This window comes from Penicillium canariense, assembly GCF_028826845.1.
Source record: "Penicillium canariense strain IBT 26290 chromosome Unknown utg000001l_segment0_segment0, whole genome shotgun sequence".
Taxonomy (NCBI): domain Eukaryota; kingdom Fungi; phylum Ascomycota; class Eurotiomycetes; order Eurotiales; family Aspergillaceae; genus Penicillium; species Penicillium canariense.
The window spans coordinates 351,971-372,814 of record NW_026622728.1 but is presented as its reverse complement, the minus strand read 5'-3'; the positions used below and the strand labels follow the sequence as shown (position 1 = coordinate 372,814).

At 49.2% G+C, this 20,844-nt stretch overlaps 5 protein-coding genes across 5 annotated transcripts; 1 reads left to right on the top strand and 4 right to left on the bottom strand.

Annotated features, from left to right (window-relative positions):
• Positions 1-6: 6 nt before the first annotated feature.
• On the bottom strand, positions 7-1,385 carry N7482_000116 (MCT family MFS transporter; the record flags this gene model as incomplete). The annotated part of the gene is made up of 2 exons (XM_056682241.1): positions 7-935; positions 983-1,385. 2 exons carry the CDS (start codon positions 1,383-1,385, stop codon positions 7-9), a joined length of 1,332 nt encoding a protein of 443 aa, XP_056545847.1.
• Positions 1,386-2,668: 1,283 nt separating this feature from the next.
• On the bottom strand, positions 2,669-3,485 carry N7482_000115 (SDR family NAD(P)-dependent oxidoreductase; the record flags this gene model as incomplete). The annotated part of the gene is made up of 2 exons (XM_056682240.1): positions 2,669-2,868; positions 2,948-3,485. Coding segments are annotated over 2 exons (738 nt in total), but the record flags the coding sequence as incomplete, so codon positions are not given.
• A 4,544-nt stretch (positions 3,486-8,029) lies between these two features.
• N7482_000114 (cytochrome P450) lies at positions 8,030-9,874 on the bottom strand (the record flags this gene model as incomplete). Its single annotated transcript, XM_056682239.1, has 5 exons — positions 8,030-8,134; positions 8,211-8,300; positions 8,366-9,055; positions 9,129-9,491; positions 9,560-9,874. The coding sequence occupies 5 exons, from the start codon at positions 9,872-9,874 to the stop codon at positions 8,030-8,032; spliced, it is 1,563 nt and encodes a 520-aa protein (XP_056545845.1).
• Positions 9,875-11,013: 1,139 nt separating this feature from the next.
• Positions 11,014-17,519, top strand: N7482_000113 (type I polyketide synthase; the record flags this gene model as incomplete). Its single annotated transcript, XM_056682238.1, has 2 exons — positions 11,014-11,312; positions 11,390-17,519. 2 exons carry the CDS (start codon positions 11,014-11,016, stop codon positions 17,517-17,519), a joined length of 6,429 nt encoding a protein of 2,142 aa, XP_056545844.1.
• A 1,564-nt stretch (positions 17,520-19,083) lies between these two features.
• N7482_000112 (GPI anchored serine-threonine rich family protein) lies at positions 19,084-19,927 on the bottom strand (the record flags this gene model as incomplete). Its single annotated transcript, XM_056682237.1, has 3 exons — positions 19,084-19,271; positions 19,352-19,602; positions 19,668-19,927. 3 exons carry the CDS (start codon positions 19,925-19,927, stop codon positions 19,084-19,086), a joined length of 699 nt encoding a protein of 232 aa, XP_056545843.1.
• Positions 19,928-20,844: the final 917 nt, after the last annotated feature.

Genomic DNA, 20,844 nt, shown 5'->3' with positions numbered 1-20,844 from the left:
AGAATCTCAAGCCTTCTTCAAAGCGAATCCCACCTTGACCACGCGAGCAATGGTCAAGCACACACCTCCCGTCAAGATGAAGAGCGCGGAAAAGGTCAGCGTACCCCAGAAGACATCTCCCCTAGAGGTTCGCTGGTGGTCTAGAATCGCACCCGCTACAGGACTACCGATCAACAATCCCAGACCCGACGCAAAGAGGGTCATTCCAATGTTGGTTCCTAGTTTAGACAGATCAGGACAGAGGAAGGCGACCGTCGCGGGAAGCACAGCCTGGATAGAGCCGCTTGTCAAGCCGACAAAGACCGAAATGGCGATCAGACCCGACTGAGATCCCACGCTGATCCATGCGAGCATCAAAATACCAGTGAGCAAGACGGATGGGATCATGACCGACAAGTTACCAATCTTGTCAGCGATGATGGATGGCATGACACGGCCGGGGACCGAGCCCGCATTCATGATGATCAGCATATAGAAGGACATGTCCCGCGACATGCCGAGGCTGATAGCATGCTGCTCGACATAGAAGAATGGAATGTAGAGACCGATGAAGATAAAGAATGCAGCGAAGAGCCAAAGGGCGAAGACGGGGTCCCGGAGCGACTCGATGTTGATCAGCGGGCCTGACTTGCGAGGCGGAAGGCGAGGCTTCATAACAGCGACCGAGATGAGAAGCGTAACCAACATGATGAACGCCATCACTCGGACCGCCCAGGGCAATCCAATCTGGAGGATCAGACGCCTCAGCACGACGGGATATATGATGCCTCCAATGCTTGAGCCGGTGGCAGCCAGACCCAGCGCAGTGGATCGTCGCGTCGAGAAATACGTGCCCACGATGGCAACACTGGGGATGAATGACATTCCAGCGCCTATGCCGACACACAGGCCCTGGGCCAGGATAACCTGCCAGTACTCCTTGCAAATGGAAGTCACTGTTGGGTTAGCATTTCTCTCGTTGTAAATAGGTGGCAAAACTCACTCATCATGCCGAACACCTCAAGAAAGACTCCCAGAGTGATATCCGTGTAGAAATACCCGGCATCAAGAGCGCGTCCACACAGAACTCCAATAACCAGCATCAGAAATGCCTGCAGTGATCCAATCCAAGCAATTGAAGACTGCGACGAGTCTCTTAGCAAGCCCGTACTATATTCAGACTGGAATGTGCCGAAAGTATTCAAGAGACCCCAAGTGTTGAAGTTCAAAAAAAAGGCCCCGAGGACTTGGAGCCATGCTTTCGTGCCTCCATTAGGTGGCGGAGGGGGCCCTGCGGGCTTTGATAGTTCTGCTGCTACTAACTCTGTCGTGACCTGGCTGTTGACGGTCGTTGTGTCGGACTCGACGTCCTTTCCGAACATGGGAGACGGTTGGGAAGATGGCATTGGGAGGTGGTATAGGATCGAACTGAGGTCGAAGTTGAAAGCGCCGAAGACTAGGGTGATGAAAATATCAATGAAGATGTTCAAGTTATCCTACCACCAACATGGACCTTGGGAAGAAATTGACAACAACTGACGGTGCGCTAAAATAGTTTGCTTGAGCGAGCTTCTAATCCACAAAACCAATCACCCCAACCAAACTGGCCAAACTGACCAAATGGCCCTAATCAAACTACATCTGGCCGATTCGCAATACCCAATCACCAGGAGGCACAAGCACCACATTAACGGATCTGGAATCTCTCCAGCAGATTACCCCATCGGGAAGTGCACGATCCGGAGTTTAGTTACCTAAAGGGGAAGTGGATAGGGCTGATCGGGGCGCTCCCGTTTCATGTCCGACGGACTTACACTGCCGCATTGGGAATAGTATGTTCGTCTGGTGGGGTGGTTGTAGGCAGTCTTCTATAAGTATTCGTAGGAGGATATAGCGTTTATAAAAAGACAAATCTTCCTAGAAAAATGTCTAGATAATAAAAAGATTAGTAAGAAACTAAGTAAATAGGAGCTCTAGGGACCTATTCTTCCTTGTATTCTATCGTGCGTGGAATTGTCTAAACTAAGACATATAGTATTTTCGCGGTCACTAATCGTAAGGTCCTTAGGAAAGTAGTAGATACCAAAACCTCTTACGCGTTATCACTATTATAATTGATATTGATATTACTAGGTATTTATGGTAGATTCGGTAGGTACTAATATTATGCAGTAGATAGGGCTATATAAACATATTAGTAGCAATTATAGAACTAGGTAGAGAAATTACCATAGTACTATATCATCTCCAATCCACAACCCTCCGGATAACTTATTTAGCCTAGCCAGTAAAGTAAGCAAAGTGACCGGAAACCTAGTCCGCAATTTGTTCTTGCGACAATGGGCGAGCCAACCTCGACCTGCCTAAAACTCTAAATATTACCGATTGATTTGTTGTAATATAGACCTTTGTGAATGAATCTCTGTATTAACGGTATGCAACTCCGTATTCTGGTGGCCTAAGAGTCAAGAGCCCATAATTGGCCGCCCAAATGACGTCTATGCACTCATCCGGGCTGTGCACAGAATTTGCTTGGAGGGTAGGTGTGCAGTAGGTGGCCGGATTTGACTGTTAAATTCTACAAACGGTTCAATTGACCCCAAAAATACTCTGCGATGAAAATACCTTCATGCGACGAGTAAATTGATCCAAAAAGGATGGCACCAGCGCTCTGTGGAACAAAGCGTGTTCAATCCTTCCGTGGCCATCCATTCAACACCATGGTCAGCTTGTCCCCACCTTGGAGCTCCTCCTTTCGCTCCTTCAGCTCATCCACGTCCCAGTTACTCCAAATGACCTTTCCCTTTAGGAAAGCTGCCTCCGGACTAGCAGCCCACACCATGAAATGGCCTGGCAAGTCGAGGTCATCAAAATGGAATGGAGTTGTCACTGCCAAGTCCCCCCTTGGCAGACTTGACATTCATATCCGTTGGAAGATAGCCTGGATGCACATTCATGACCCGCACACTTGGGTTTTCCGCCTGTACCGCTTCGAAAAATTTCAGCGCCGCAGTCTTACTTGTTTGATAACCCGAATAGTTGGGCATGGAGGGGAGATGAACGGCGCCGGTGGTGACGTTGATGAGCACGGCATTGGATGGAGCGGCGGTTGCAAGAAAGGCCTGTGTAGTGATAAGATTGCCCACAACATTAGTGGTCAGTCCCTTCGCAAAATCGGAGATGGCCATATCCTTCAGTGGCACCGTATCCGGTAGGTATGCCGCGTTTGAGATAAAGATGTCAATGGGCCCGAACGTTGCTCTCGTGCCCTGGAAGGCAGCGTTGACGGCCGAAGCATCGGTGATGTCCGCCACGAAAATAAAGACCTTCAATCCGCTATGTGTCGACTCCAGGGTTGATTTGGTCTTTTCAAGGGTTGATTTGGTCCGTCCGAGAAGTGCAATTTGCTTGCTTCCTGCAATTGCAAACGCTTCAGCAATACGAGGCCCAATTCCAGATCCGCCGCCAGTGATGAGAATTGTTTTGCCGGCGGCGCTCACAGCTGGCTGGCGGGATCAATCCCAGGGTAGGGAGCAGTATGATGTTGTGAAGTGAAGGGTGGGAATCCCATGTTGGGCGTTGAAAAATGATGTGTTGAAAAAGAAATGATCGGATGTCAATAAAAAAGGGAAATCAATTTGTTTCCGAAAATCAAATACTTAAATCTTTCTGATCCCAATTGAAGAAAAGAGAGAATTATTTAAGCCCGTATTATCTCCAGTTATCTCCATGGTACGGAGTAGTTGATGACAGATATTGACGTCGATGAGCATATTACGTAAAACCCTTGCTGAGAACAACTTCTATGGAACCACGGAACTTGGCGAAAGTCTAAGTCTAGTCAAATTACTGACATCCCCATTTGCAAGAGGAGGCTCCTCCACTATATTGTGCAGGCGACAAAACCATCCGTGACGGGACTCCTACCGGCCGAAGTTAGCTCACCAGTATTTTGTACGCATCTGTTACGATCATGCCTGATTCCCTCACAATACTGGACCGGACCATCATATATAGGTGCATATGATATGCCGTCCCTCGCGCGCGGCTACACTGTTATAAAAAAGAAGAAAATAACTAGAGGATATACTTTTCGAAGGCCTGATCTGGCCTTCCAAAAAGGCAACTAAAGGTGTGTGACTCAGAAGGCCTACCTGGTCCTCACGGAGCGTCCATGTCCACCCGGATCATAACAATGTTCTAGCATATTTATGCTCTAACATGAACTGTATTTGTCGCTCCGAGATGCCTTAGCTGAGATGTAGATTGAGGTCATGGAGTAGCCTCGTTGTTCAACTGATATTCAAAATCCCTGGGCATTACTGTAAGCCAAAAGATATTTTCGTCTATATCTAGTTCATATGCTGAATGAATATCTAAATAAGAGGGCTTTAAGAGCTACTGATGAGCAAACATGTGATAAATAAGGCATTTGGAGCACCTCTTGGAGATGATGTTTTAGCGTGGAAGCTGTTATAAGGTCTGGTAGGTGGTATACACCATATATAATATACTGTATGAGGACTTCAGCCGGCAGAATTCTCGGTAGTATGGGGCAGGGAGCATATATCTTTTGTCCAGTCATGGATATTGTCCGAAGTTTAGCCGGTGACCCCTCTACGTATAGATACACAGTAGAAAAATGTGGTAGTTCTATGCTATTCTGAGTTCATTCCGGTTGAAGTTCGGCAAAGTTCCAGGAATAGTCGAACCAATTCGGCGGGACTAAACAAATATGTCCGCTAATTCCTGAATTTAAGAGAGAATCAATTTAAGGGCACAAACACAGTCCCACTTGTGCTTGAGTATAAGGAGCAAAGTTCGCTATTTGAGCTTTGCGTATTCAATCATTCTTTTTCTTTGTTTTGTTTTTTCTGTTAGACGGAGATAACAGTTATAACCGATCCAATTTCTAACATGATGACACTCCACTTTTCTTGTGACCTGAGGTAGGAGGGCTTGGCAGGATCCCTCGCGATCACGGGCCAACCCTATCCACTCGAAACTACCTTTTGCTCCTATCCTCTATACGCTTATGGATCAAACGCGCTATTAAAGTCCCAAGGTTAGAAGCCATGTGTTTACTTTCCAAGTGGGGAAAAAGGCAAAAGCCCACAGTCTGAGGACACACGTCTCCTTTCTGTATTTCCTGGCTAATATTTCTTCCGTATAACTGGGTGGGGTATGTTCTGGACATAGCGGATTTACTGTAGGATCTTTGCAAACACTGATCCTAAAATTTTCTTGCGGCTCCTAATACACCTTCTTCGTTAATATATTTTGGCTTCATGTATCTCCTTGCTTAACTTCTTACTATTCACACTTCTCAGTATTGTTGTTCCGTTTTCCCAAATTTCACCCCCTACAAACTGTCGCCGGCTCCCTTCCTTCCACTGTGCAATTCATCCCGTGATACGACTTTACAGCTTTCAAACTCAAGGCCACATTCAAGACTATCCTTCCATACACAGGATACCTTGGATTGCCTCTCTCCTTCCTTGAGGAACGATATCCTTGATTTCCTTTTACTACCGCATCTCTTTGGATCTCAAACGCCGCCTTTCACATTTTACAGATGGAAACAAATCGCGATGCAAACAAGGTATTGCGTGCATCCAGACTCCCACACTGGCTCTTGATATACGACCAGGCTGGCTTGACCAAGGAGGTTCTCCGCCATTCATATGTAGGGTCAGGAACAGATGAGAGTCCATTTTTAGTCTCTTGGATCCACAATGATTCTCGCGACCCGATGAACTTCAGCCGAATCCAAAAATGGGGCATCACAGGTGCGGCCTCCATGGGAACTCTCGCGGTTACTCTCATTTCTTCTGCCTACAGTGGTGGTATACAGCAGATCCTCAGTCAGTTCCGCGTTGGCGATGAGGTAGCCACTCTTGGGACGTCGCTCTTTGTTCTATGTTTCGCTATTGGTCCTCTCCTTTGGGGCCCAATGAGTGAAGTTTTCGGTCGTCAAAAGCTATTCATTGGTACTTTTGCTGCCTTGACTGCGTTGACTGCCGGTACCGCCGGCTCACGAAATATCCAGACTTTGGTCATTCTTCGTCTTAAGTGGCTCCTTTGGCTCATCTGTAATTACAAATGCAGGTGAACTATTGCTGATATGTTCCCCTCCTCGGAGAGAGGTCTAGCTATGAGTCTTTACGCCGCCTCCCCTTTTCTCGGGCCAATTCTCGGCCCAATTGTTGGAGGTTTTCTGGCAGAAAGCGAAGGCTGGAGATGGGTTGAAAGGGCCCTTGCCATTTTTGTGGGTGCGATTTGGGTTATAGGCAGACTTATCATTCCAGAGACATATGCCCCTGTGATCCTTCGCCAAAGAGCCACAAGATTGTCAAAGATAACCGGATTTGTCTACCAAAATAGAGCAGACATGGAAACTAGCCCTTCGCTAGGAAAGGCTTTTAAAGCGGCCTTGTCACGTCCTTGGATATTGCTTTTCCGAGAACCTATTGTCTTGCTACTGTCTGTTTATATGGCCATTATTTATGGGACACTTTATATGCTATTCGCCGCATTTCCAATTGTCTATCAAGAAAATCGTGGTTGGAGTGAAGGCATTGGAAGTCTGGCCTTCCTAGGCGTCTTGGTGGGCATGATATTAGCAGTTGCAGCAATGATCCCAGAAAACAGTCGATATATTCGCGTTCAGGCGAGACTTGGTGGATTTGCCCCTCCAGAAACCCGTCTACTTCCTTCAATGATTGGGGGAATTACTATTCCTATTGGTCTACTATGGTTTGCTTGGACCAACAGCCCATCGATTCATTGGATATCGTCTATTGCAGCAGGGGCTCCATTTGGATTTGGTATGGTTCTTGTGTTTCTCAGCGTGGTGAATTATCTCATTGATTCGTACACCATTTATGCCGCTTCAGTATTGGCTGCGAGCGCAGTCCTTCGCTCCCTGTTTGGTGCAGTCTTCCCATTGTTTACGAGTTATATGTATCAGAGTCTTGGTATACACTGGGCATCATCGATTCCTGCTTTCCTCGCCCTTGCGTGTGTCCCATTTCCTTTCATATTTTTCAAGTATGGGTCTGCCATTCGGAAAGGTTGCAAATTCTCTGCGCAGGCTGACGCATTTGGGCAAATATTGCGAGAGAAAGCAGAAGACACGTCCCTGCCATGATTGGAAAATAACCAAGGACTATGAATTTACCCTGTATCTAGACCCACGAAGCCAGTTGAGAAGATAAAAAGAATAAACGGGTAATTCTTACTTTTTATTTGCGGCCGGCAGTCAAACTATCAGAGTCCTGTGCTCATGAGGAGCAATTTCTACGAAACATGACAAGAATTCGGGAGGAGATTGGCTGTTTGATTTATATTCCTTATTGCCTTGAGGCCTCTGCGAGAATTCATGGATTACCTTCCTTCTCATCATATCACTCGCTAAGTGAAGGAAAGCAGAAAATAATTTTTAATCGGGGATGAGCCTCGCTCCCGTTTCGTGCCCGACAGACTGACATTGTCGCATTGGGAATATTACTTTGTTCGTCTGGTGGGGTGGGTGTAGATGTACACCCCTCTAGTTTCAAGGGGGAAGGCGTAGTATATACATTACTAATCAAGATTCCATCAGGCAAGCTTGAATGATTGAAGTGTTTATCTAGTGTTTACTGTCCATCAAGGCTTGATAGCTTGAGGACAGTGCATGTGCACCTCTCATTTGGTCTGTGTTCGAACACTTTGACGATCTGGCGGAGGGTTAGCGGAGGGGGCGTGCACCTACCTCCCCAGCCATGCCATCTTGAGGGCTGTGTCGCTCTATAAGATTTCGAATCTATAAACACGTTGGCGTAGAGCTCTGGGTCTTGGGTTTGTGTGGATATTGAATTGTGGTCTACTTTGGACAAGATGTATCGACACGGAAAGGAGGCATTTCGAGTCCGAGTCCACGTACGAGAAGGACAGGTATCCATGTTTCAATATTGAATAAATATGTAATTGTATGACTGTGTCATCTAGACTCGGTGCTTCCGTGGTATGTACGGCAGTCGTTGTCTGACAGGTTTAAAGGTCCGCGCCATCACAGATGAGGTTTTCGTCGCTCCAGCTTTATGAAGAAGTCGCTCTGAACCACCAACCACGAGTTCTCGATTTTCCACTCCCGTGTCGGGTCCCATAGTTGAATCTAGATCGAGTTAGTCCCCATGGTAAGCCCAAAGCCCAAAGTACGACAGCAAATCTCAGGCAACGGAAGTCCTTACCTCATATCGCGCAAACATAGTCGGAATGAGCTTATAGATCTCCAGATACGAGATATTCTTCCCGATGCACGTCCGACTCCCGGATCCAAACTGTGGATTAGGGACCTCTTAGTCTCAAATCTGCGGACAAGCCCAAAGCGCCACCGAGTACTCACCGTCAGAAGACAATTCTCCATGAGCGTCACCCGCTCCGCATCGGTGTCCAACCAGCGATCCGGGTTCCAATGGTTGGCGTCGGCACCAAAAACCTCCTTGTTTCGATGTATTACCCAAGGGTTCATGCCAATGTTGGTCCCCTCTTCAAAGAATTGCCCACAGATCGTGGCGCCGCCACGCGGCACCACCCGCTCCAACGTCAGCCCGATGGCTGGATGCAGCCGTCCTGCTTCCTTCACGCAGGCATTCAGGTACCTCAGGTTGCGGGATTCCTTCCATGTGGCGATGTCAGATAATTGACCCTGGCTCCGGGCTTGCCCCAGCTCGCGTTCGAGCTTTTGGAGGCTGGCCGAGTTCGTGATCAGGAAGTAGATTATAGCTCGGAGCATGATCGCGGTCGTATCGCTGCCAGCCAGCACATTCGATGTCGTCCATGCGGTCACGAACCACTCGGGAATGCTCGGGTCTTTCACTCGGGTGGCCAGGAAGCGCGACATGAAATCGTTCGAATTATACCCTGACGAAGAAGCCGCTTCCTGGCTGTCAGAACCCTGCAACAGCTTCTCGGCTATTCTTTCCTGTGCTCGCTCGAGAGCAAACATGACGACTGGTGAGTTCTTCGCCGGCAGTAAGCGACTCACAAATGAATTCTTGGCCCAGATCTTATCCAGCCATGGCATTTGGCCAACCTGTTACCGATGTATCAGTGTGATTAGCGACGGTCACGAAAAGCCGCCAACTGGGCGATGAAGTCTCACTCACCCAGCAGGAATACCGGAACAATTTCCAGATAGAACGCATGATACCATCCACATCCTTGGCTTCGTCCAGAAAGCCCAGTCGCTTACTGAATGTGATTTCGCCCATCACATCAAATGCGAACCACTGCAACCAGGTACCTAGATCTATTCGCCCATTCGCTTCTCCTTGCGCGTCCTCAAGACGCTCCAAGAAAAAGCTGATGGTGGAGTCGACGTAAGGCTCGAAGCTGACGAGGTTGCTCATGGAGTAGATCCCCGCAATGGGTTTCTTCATGGAACGGTGCAGTTGGTCATCCTGCGTGTTGAAAAGACCCTGAATGATTTTGCCCTTCGACATCGGCTGGAGAGCTTTGTAATAGTCAGACTAGACTACGGTCAGATCATATCGTCTCTTGGTCGCCAACAGGGAATTAACGGGTGTGCGCAACTGACCTTCCCGAAATTCGAGCGAATACCGTACATCTTGGAGATTTCGCGAGGATCTCCCACACTAACGGAATTCGGGCCGAGCCTGACGAGTGACCCATACTTCTCGTGAAGATGAATGTGAGTCTCATGTGCCCTGCCCGAGCGCGCCCAAATTAAACGTGAGATGTTCGAAATAGAAGCCATGAATGGCCCAGGAACATGCGACTGCTTCTTCCAGGTACGGTAGAGCCACAAGGTGAGGACACCGAAGAGAAATAGAATGGCATTGCAAAAGCTGCGCTCGTTATAGAGCGAGCCGGAGGTGAAGGCGAGGGGCATCGCAAAATCCTTCATTAGCTATGATTTGCTAGAAACGTAGAAACTGGGAAGACAAGTAAGTTGGCGTAGGCTGAAACCCAAGATATTTAAGAAGCGCACGCATAGTGACAGACGACCTGGAACCGCTCTGGTTCTATTTGGAAGAGAGCCAAAAGAGGGGCGAAGGATGGGATTGCGTTTCAGTCTAGTTCGGGTTGGAGAACTGGAACTAGGTTTGGAGGGTCAACGGGCGAAGGATGGGATTGCGTTTCAGTCTGTTCGAGTTGGAGAACTGGAACTAGGTTTGGAGGATCAACGGAAACCTTGTCTGAGACATTAGGAAGGCTAAACGGAAGGATCGCGATTTCTCTCGTTAAGGGACCCCCTCTTGGTAATTGAAGGCCAATTCATCATGCAATTTTGATGCTCTAATGGCATAGCAGGCAACAGGAAGGCTGAATCGAGCCAGTTGGGCCTACAAGCGGACGTGTTTCTCCGATACTTGCATGGAAGCCTCGTGGCAGAACGTGACCTGACCGCTAAAGATAAATTGCATACAGCCTCTGTCCAACAACACCCTGGCTCAGATCGTAATACCTTATCGGTATCAATTTACCAGCCCAGATCACAATATCTGGTCATCTCTCTTCTTCCACCCCTATAGAATCAGCTACCGAAAATAGCAGTATAAAGATTAGAACAGGCAAAATAGCTATTATCGACCCAGTGTCTATAGTAAACGCTACTTCTAAACAGACCCTAATTACTTCTAATTTTCTGGTTAATATCTTTTCTAACTCCCAGATCCTTGACTACTTGTATTATTCAAAGAAGTTATTAAGCTCTTAAGCTGCCTGGCTTAGCATATATAATTTACCACTTTCTTCGAATGTTCTCAGAATTGGTGTTCAAATCGGTGTTGAAATAGTAGTTGAATTGGTGTGTAGTGATATCCAGTGTTTAATACTGTAAAAATACAAACATTTTGCTGACAGGGCGCTAATTCAAACTAAGGTATCGGATAATTGGGGCCTAAAAGTATAATTTTCTTGTCGGATGGGGCGTATAGATTGTATACGAACAATGAGAATTATAAGAACCCATCATGAATGCCTTGATCAGCAATCCAGAGAACTAAAAACCAAGCATTATCTTCCACAATGATCGCAACCAAGTCTTCCGTTCTATATCTCTTTGGAGACCAAATTGCCGATGCTCTTCCATGCCTCCAAGACCTCAGTCGATGCGCCGCTAACTCGGACGGACTGCGTCGCTTCCTGCGCTCTTCAACGGATAGTCTGCGCAAGGCGATATATCAAGCATCCTTCAGTGAGAGACAGAGATTTCCTTCATGGGATTCTCTGACGGACCTTGCTACTGCCGTTGAATGCGATGCTGCCCATTGCCCTGCGTTGAAGGCTGCCATTTGCTGCGTCTCTCAACTGGGCCATGTTATCTTGTTAGTGATCCAACGATCTTATAATCTGCGCAAATTATGCAATGTATGGAGGTCGCTAACAAAGCCACCCTGGCTAGGTATCTTGAACAGTTTCCGAGAGCCATGGAATTTGGCTCTTCATCTACACCTGGCCACGATGCCGTTCTGGGACTCTGTACCGGCTCAATCGCAGCCTCTGTCTTTTCCTGCTCTCGAAACATTACTGAGCTAGTCCGTATCGCACATCACGCAGTGGCCTTGGCCTTCCAGCTCGGGCTGGAAGCATCTCGACGATCAGAGTACATTCAGCCCTCCACAATCTCGAAGATCAGGGGTAGCTGGGCTACTCTTGTGAGCAATGTCTCGGTGGAAGATGTTCGTAAGGCTGTGGCCTCATTCAACGCTCAGATGCCCTCAAAGTGTAGCCAAAAGGTGTATATCAGCGCACAAAGTGCATCTTCAGTAACCATTAGCGGTCCGCCATCATACACGAGAGAGCTGCTCCGGCAAGAGTCAGTCTTTCAAGGACGAAAGACGATCCCGTTGCCAATCGCCGCCGCCTTCCACGCAGAGCATCTCAATGCAGTACCCTGGAAGAAACTCACTCAGACCTGCATCGATGCGCTCTTTAAGACATTCAGGCCAAACATACCATTGATCTCACCGAGCTCCGGTCTGCCTTATGCTGCCGATAACCTCTCCGAGCTACTGATCCAGGTCGTCGACGACATTCTGCAACAGCCCATTATCTTTGAGAAAGCCGTCAAGGGGGTGGCAAGCCTGGCTAGCCCGTCGATCTCACTCCTCTCCTTTGGCGCGAACAGCTCCAATAAGACGATCATCACTTCTTTAAAAGCAATGACCGGTATTGAAGTGGACGACAAAAGCATAGCGACTTTCAAAACACCCGCGGACGAGCCTGATACCAAAAACGCCATTGCAATTGTCGGCATGTCAGTACGTCTTCCAGGTAGTGAAACTCTCGAGGAGTTCTGGAAGGTGTTGGAGCAAGGACGGGATCTCCATGAAAAGATCCGTGCAGACCGGTTCGATGTTGACACGCATTGTGACCCTACCGGCAAGATCAAAAACACGACCTTGACTCCATACGGAGTGTTCATTGACCGACCAGGATATTTCGATACGCGTCTGTTCAACATGTCCCCTCGTGAAGCGGCCCAGACAGATCCCCAGCAGCGAATGCTGCTTCTGACGACATATGAGGCGCTGGAGATGGCTGGATACACGCCCAACGGCAGCCCTTCGACCAATACTCGTCGAATTGGCTCCTGGATTGGTCAGACAAGTGACGACTGGCGAGAGGTCAATGCTAGCCAGAATGTCGACACCTACTTCATCACAGGCGGTATCCGCGCTTTTGGACCCGGTCGACTCAACTACCACTTCGGCTGGGAGGGGCCCAGCTACTCGTTAGACACGGCCTGCTCGTCAAGTGCTGCGGCCATACAGCTAGCTTGCTCGGCGTTGCTTGCTCGCGAATGCGACACAGCTGTGGGCGGAGGCGCCAATTTGCTCACTGCGTCTGATCTGTTCGCCGGTCTGAGCAGAGGAAGTTTCTTGTCTAAGACCGGTGGCTGCAAGACGTTCGACCATGATGCCGATGGTTATGTCCGAGCAGATGCCGTGGGTGTTGTTGTGTTGAAGCGCTTGTCGGATGCGGTGGCCGAGCGTGACAACATCCTAGCTGTTATTAGGGCGACCGCCACCAATCATTCCGCCGAGGCTGTCTCCATCACTCATCCCCACGCAGAGACCCAAGAGCGCTTGTTTATGACAGTTTTGGACAAGGCCGGTGTCCTGCCTCACAATGTCGACTATGCTGAGCTGCACGGAACTGGCACCCAGGCGGGCGACGCGATTGAGTCAAGATCCGTGACAAATGTCCTGGCACGCGGTCGGACTGCTTCCAATCCCCTATACATTGGAACCGTCAAGCCCAACTTGGGCCACGGAGAAGCTGCCAGTGGAGTCACCTCGCTGATCAAGGCGATCATGATGCTGAGGAAGAACATGATTCCTCCGCACGTTGGCATCAAAGGTCGCATCAACCAGAAGTTGCCCCAATTCGCCGAACTCAATACTCACATCTCGTTCGGGAAAACTCCCTTCTTTTCCAGAACAGTTGGCGACGGGAAGCGACGGATCTTGATCAACAACTTCGATGCGGCTGGTGGAAACACTAGCATGCTCATAGAAGATCCCCCTGCGCGGTCCACCTCCGCTGATTCTCCCCTCCTTGATCCCAGAAGCCACCATATAGTCGCGGTTTCCGCGAAGACCCCAACATCAGCTATCAACAACCTGCGTCAATTGCTGGCTCACTTGAAGCAGAGCACCAAGCTCGGGGTCCGTCTACAAGATATTTCCTATACAACGACCGCTCGCCGAATGCACTACAATGTTCGCTGTGCGCTTGTAGCCTCATCAGTCGATGATCTTGTCGCCAAGCTGGAAAAACAGACCGCAGATGGCTCACAGTGGGCCAAGCCTGCGAACAATCGGCCAGTAGTCTTCACCTTCACTGGCCAAGGGTCGCTGCGTGCTGGCATGGCAAAGGATCTGTTCATGACCCAGCCTAGCTTCCGCGGAACGATTCTGGACTGTGATAGGATGTCAACTGCTCATGGTTTCCCGTCGTTCTTGCCAATAATCATTGATCCTACAATGAGTGCTAAGTCTGCAACCCCCGTTCAGGCTCAGTTGTCTATTATCGCTGTCGAGCTTGCCCTGGCGGAGTTGTGGCGATCAATGGGTGTGGTGCCCACTGCTGTGATCGGTCATAGCCTGGGAGAATATGCTGCCTTGTGCGTTGCAGGAGTCCTTTCCGTCAACGACTGTCTCTATCTCGTCGGAGTCAGAGCCTCCCTCATGTTGGAAAAGTGCCAAGCTGCCTCGCACTCCATGCTGGCAGTCCAGGAGACCCAAGGCAACCTCGAGGACATTCTGAGCAACAATGACAACCTGTCTGGGTGCGAGATTGCGTGCGTCAACGGACCAATCTCCACCGTGGTCAGCGGCCCAATTGATCAAATCGCTTCTCTACACGCGCTTCTACAGGCGGAGAAGAAGAAGTCTACTCACCTCGAGGTTGAATACGCATTCCACTCAGCTCAGATGGAGCCCCTTCTCGACGACCTCGTGAGATTTTCCAAGACCGTTCATTTTGCGACGCCTTCTATACCATTCGCATCTACCCAGTTGGGAACAGTAGTTACAACAGGCGACATTATTGACTCACAGTATCTGAAACGCCAGACCCGCCAAAGAGTCCAATTCACCCAGGCCGTGCAGGCGCTTGAGTCCCTGCACGCAGGTAATAGAGCCTCGCCAGTCTGGATAGAAATCGGACCGAGTCCGCTTTGCCTGGGTATGATCCGCAACATCGCAGGCAAGGACCAGGTTCTTCTGCCGTCCTTGAAACGAGACGAGGACGATTGGAAGACCATGACTCAATCCATTGCATTGGCGTACGATGCGGGTGTGAACATCGACTGGAGGGAAGTGCATCGTCCATACGAGCAAGATCTGCATCTCCTTGATCTGCCCAGCTATGCGTTTGATCTCAGGAACTACTGGTTGCAGTACGAGGGTGACTGGGCCATTCGAAAGGGCGCCTCATCTGAGACTAGCCAGGCACCGATCAAGAGTTTGCCGCCTACCTTCTCCACAAGTGGACTTCATCGCATTGAGAGTCTTGTCCGCGATGGCGAGACGGGCATTTCGGTCACATTTGCGTCCGAGGCAGCTGAACCTAAGTTGAACAAGGCATTGCGAGGCCACCTTGTTAATGGTGCTGGTCTGTGCCCTAGCTCAGTCTATGCCGACATGGCATTCACGGCGGCTGGCTACATCCAAAGCGTCTTGAATCCGTCGGCGCCGGTTGCTCCCATGGATGTCCGAGACATGGAAGTGCACAAGCCCCTTTTGATTAAACCAGGCGCAACGAAGCAGATCATTCGGGTCACTGCCACATTGGAGCCTTCCAGTCATGCCATCATGGTGAAGTTCTCTTCTGAGGATGGCGGCGCTCTCCAGGACCATGCCCATTGCCGTGTCCATCGCGGCGAGGCTGACGTGTGGAAGTCCGAATGGACCCGGACAAGCTACCTTGTCAAATCCCGGATGAGCCAGCTTATTAAGGACTCAAGCAGTGGATATGTTCACAAAATCCTACGACCGATGGTATACAAGCTGTTCGCTGCTCTAGTCGACTACGACGACAAGTACCAGGGCTTGCAGGAGGTCTACATGGACAGCGATCTCTTGGAGGCTACTGCCAAGGTCCGCTTCCGCACCACACCAGAAGATGGCACCTTCACCTACAGCCCGTATTGGATCGACAGTCTGGCGCATCTGTCTGGTTTCGTGTTGAACGGTGCCGATACTACGCCTGCCGACAGTGTGTACATTTCGCACGGGTGGAAGAGCATGAAGATCGTTGGGGAGCTCTCTGAGAAAAAAAGCTACCAGAGTTATGTACGCATGCAGCAGACTAGGACAAAGGGTGTTTTGTCCGGTGATGTATTCTTTTTGGATGACGGTGAAGTGGTCGCTGTCTGCCAAGAGCTCAAGTTCCAACGTATCAAGCGCGCGATTCTCGACCACTTGCTGCCTCCCGCTCTGGCGACTCCCCCCGCCGGGGTCGAGGCGAAGTTCGCTCAAACTGTTAAGCAGCAATCAACAATCGTTATCAAGACGAATACAGTTACCGCCGTGCCACATCACAGCAATGTGCTCCATATCATTGCCTCCGAGGTTGGTATCGATGTGTCTGAGCTTGCAGACGATGTTATGTTTGCGGACTTGGGTATCGACAGTCTTCTCACAATCAGCATCACTGCTCGACTGAGCAGCGAGCTCAACCAGGAGATCCCAAGCTCGCTCTTCGTGAATTTCCCGTCAGTTCGAGAGCTTTGTGGGTATTTCTCCGCCTCAGCCAAGACTGCGCCCGCGCCTTCGAGTGACAGCAGCGACAGCAGTAACGAACCCTCCAGCAGTGACGAAGACTCCAGCCTGGACACTCCGATTACTGAGGCAGCATCTCCCGCTAACGAGGGCGTGAGCTCCACCGATTATATTAGAAAGATCATCGCCAATGAACTGGAGATTGACGTGGCTGAGATCGATGAGCACATCCCTCTGGCGGAACTCGGCGTAGACAGCCTGCTCTCAATCTCGATCATCAGCACCATCAAGACCCAAACCGGCAGGGTGTTGCCGTCCAGCTTCCTGATCGACCACCCAACCCTGGCAGAGATCGAAGTTGCTATTGATGGCCGTAGGACTGCACCCGTGGTGTCATCCCCTCAGCTTGCAAAGGCCCTCGAGGAGATTCAAGATCGACCCAGCTCAGCATCATCCGAATACAAGGCTGAAGCGGTTCTGCTTCAGGGATCTCTTTCGGTCTCCCACGGTGCATCGCTGTTTATGCTACCTGATGGCTCGGGCAGTGCCAGCAGCTATGTTGGGCTGCCCTCGCTAAATGCCCCCGGTCCAATTTATGGGTTGAACAGCCCATTCCTAAAATCGCCGTCTTCCTTCGACTGCTCGATCCCAGAAGTCGCCGCCATGTACGTCCACGAGATCCAACGCGTCCAGCCACTCGGGCCCTATCGCTTGGGTGGATGGTCGATCGGCGGATCTTTTGCATTCGAGGTCGCGTCGCAGTTGATCCAAAAGCACGGCGAAACAATCGAGTCGCTGATCCTAATCGACGCCCCGTGTCCGAGTGTGTACCCACCCCTCCCAATTGAGACAGTCGACCTCCTCGAAACAATTGGGGCGTTCAACGGCCTGAAGAACGACAAGCGCAACGGCTTGTCCCCAACGAAGCAGAGCTCAATTCCTCAGAGAGTCCGTGAACACTTCATTGGCTCAATTAAGGCACTGAAAACCTACAAACCCAAGCCAATCCCCATCTCGAGCCAAGGACCCAAGTCCATCACGGCCCTGTGGGCGCAAAATGGAGTCTGGGAAACAGTGGGCGAAGCGAAGATGTCTCAATTCCAAGATCTAGCCCGCATTCGCCGCAACCAAGCCGAAGATTGGATCTTGGACCCACGAAAAAATGCCGGGCCCAACGGCTGGGACAGTTTAGTTTCAGGAGTGCCCGTGACATGTGCAGTGATTCCTGGCGATCATTTCACGATGATGAGAAACCCCGGTGTGAAAGAGCTGGCCGCCAAAATGACGGAGGCATTGCGGTGATGGGGATTTTGGATTTTGGATTTTGATATGGCGAAGAGACCTGTTTTTATCATGAATGCACTTAAATATACAGAATGGAAAAGCCACATACTATCTTTTCGCTGCAAGTTCCAGTTCGCTCTAGACTCTAGCGCCATCCTCTGGAACCGGCAACAGTTTTCTCTTAGAGCACTTCATGACCCTTCATTGTAAGATTGCTGGATGTGATTTTCCTGTCACACATCATGACTCTCCTCCAGGGTTTGTATCTCCTTGTGCATGCCCCTTGAGGCTTGGCTTGGAATTGTAGGCATTTTATACACTGACAGAATTGTAATGATTGAGAGAGGTGGGAGTCAAGACCGCTGTATTCTCACTTGGTTCCAATTAGGTTACAATAATATGAGATTCATCTGCAGTTCTAGAGCTACGGTTGCTACAACTAAGTTCAAAAGCGGTCTTCCTCTAGGACCAGTTTCTAACTATATAGAGAGCTTCCTAACTCAGATCTGGATCAACATCATTCAACTGGTTAGCGGCTGAAGCCCGAGCATGAGCACCACTCGTGCATGTCGGGGGTTCAGCCAGATCACCGTCTCCCCAAAAAAGCACCTAGCGCAATGGACAAATATAATTGAAATTTTTGAGATAGCCGAGCGTAGTAAATGAGGAGAGGGTTTTGTTGATAGGCCCAGCGGAGCTTGGGGCCCCAAGCTGATCATGTGCTTTTCAACAACTCCTTTCAAAAATCGGAGCCTTTAAATGAAGCTCTCCAGGGAAGAGGCTATTCTGAAGCTCCTTGAGACCAGGAAGATGAATCTGAACTCCGTTAAGCTCGATCGTTCAAGGAGGTGATGGCGGTTTGTGGCTATGTGCAGATGCCAAGTGGCCGAGGGTTTGTAACGCTTTCAGAAGATTCAAGATAACCAATTGGAGTATGCTAAATCTCAGCTGAGGGTCAGTCACGCGACGGGGGATCTAACCTAGATTCTCACTTTGTTTATGGCGCACTCACCCTTCTCACCCTTCTTACCCCGGTCGCGCGACGTCGAAGGCAGACCCTCGTCAAGTACTAGGTATATTAGGTTGATATGTCTGGATCTTATAGTAAATTAAGTTAATTAAAAGTTTCACCGAGTACATACTGTACTGCAGAATGGTGCGGGCGGTACCATTTACCAAATATGACAAAAAAATGGGGGAGCTCGGGGTATTTCATTTCAGTTTACTTTTAAGTTGTGCCGCCCTGAGCCTTCCTGAGCACACACTGACCACACCCTGACTCCCTCAAAGTCCTAGAACCAACCCTATCCTTGTATATAGTTAAGACGTAAGCTTCCGTACGGGCCATATAACTAGTCTCTGCGAACTAGCAGGATCGCTCAACTCGACTTAGTATATAGATATAACCCTCTCACAATTAGATTATGCCGTACTAGGATATACGCTTTCGCTCCAACTCGACACAAGCTTTCAAGAATAAGAGAATCCAACAAAATAATGACACGTGTTTTCCTTGATTCTGCTTATTTCGAAAGGAGATTGTATACACGCTTCAGGCACAATACTGTCTGATGGACATGATCTAGACGTAGAAGAGCGCGAAAGCAGCACCGAGTAGAGCCATAGCTCCCTTAGGAGCGCTGAACTGAGACGACCCAGCACCAGCGGACTGTGGAGCGGAGGCAGAGGCACTGGTGGATGAAGTTTCGGAAGACGTGGAAGAGGTGGTCGTGAAAGAAGAGATAGAAGAGGATGCGGTGGTGGTGGAGCCTGTGATGGAAAAGGTGTATTAGTATCATCGCCTTGTAACATTGTGTGGAGTTGCATCATGCCTGAGGAAGACAAAGGACTAGTCGACGACGTGGGAGTTGAAGACACCGAGGATGTAAGGGTGGAAGTGACGGATGTAGAAGTGGTCGCACTAGATGTCGCGGAAGAAGAAGTGGAGGAGGAGGTGGTGGTGGAAGAAGAGGAGGTAGAAGACGAGGTGGAAGAAGATGAGGATGTGGTACCATCATCCGAAGCGCCCTTCTTGACAGTAAAAATGTCACTGATGGCGAGCTGGCCAGCAGAATCAATTATCTGGATCTCATAGTCGTTTCTAAGCCATGAAAGAATGGTATTAGTGTCGTTCTTCTTTATTCACCCACTCTATCTTCTACATACCCGCTGGAGATGCTAGGGTTAGGCTGGGTCGTGTATTCGCCGTCAGAGGTCTTGACGTTATCCGCCAATTTGGTCTGGAAGGAGCCATCCTGAGTTCGAAGGATGATGCTGATTACTGAAGGATCACCAGACTCGCTAGTGAATTTGATAGTTTTGGCAGTAGAGAAATCCCACACCGTGCCCGATGATGGAGTGGTGACGGTGATGGCAAAAGCCGATGAGAGGAGGCTCAAGGCGGTGACGGTGAATGAATAGCGCATTTGATTGAATAGAATTATTGAATCACTAGAGAGCACGCTAGGGGAATGTCCCACTATTTCCCAGGAAAAGGCTATATATATTTGATCGATAGACTGGGGACTAGATTGTTGAAAGATCTATATACAGAAATCAGTAACTTTCAGCTGAAGCCGAGCGCATTGAGAATACGAGATAGTCCAAGCCTTGCACAGAACCAGAATATGATCTCTAACATGAACTGCGCCTCTTATGGAGAGACTGAAAAAAATCCAGAGGTCATTCTGGTGCCCACGTAGGGTAACAACGAAGGGGCACTGCACCTCTGCGTCAGCGACTGGGTCCATCAAAGTGAGCATTGCACCTTATCTTTCCAATAGTTTCCAAAACGCATTTTGACCTACGGTCCGTGCTAACAAAGGATTAAACTTCTAGCAAAGCGCTACTATCATGTCAGCGCTAGGTTAGCGTTGAGAGGTGCATTAAATACCGATAGGGCTTGGAAATCGAGATTATCATACAGTACTATAATTAGAAATCTATTGTAGTTATACAGTATTATATCGTTTCTTACAGCCGTGAATGAATACCGGTCATAACTGGTAACATTTACCAGATAAGCTACAGTACAGTGGCGGCCCAAAAGTCCTCCATCCCCTCTACTTTGGCCCGCCTAGCTTACTAATATTTCTGCCAGCAGAAACCTCTAATCTCTTCCATTCATCTCTAGTATTTACACGACCTCTAGGCATCTTTTCGTGTGTTTGTGTGTGTAGTGTACAAGAAAGCTATAGGCAGAGAGCAACGCGTCAAAATGTTCAATATTATTTTTGATCGAGTAGGGCGTAGTGGTAGGCGGTGTAAGTAAGGCGGTCAGAAAAAAAGGTACTAGGGATTAAATATGTACTGTAGGTCTGTACACGGTCGGTACAAGCAAGTC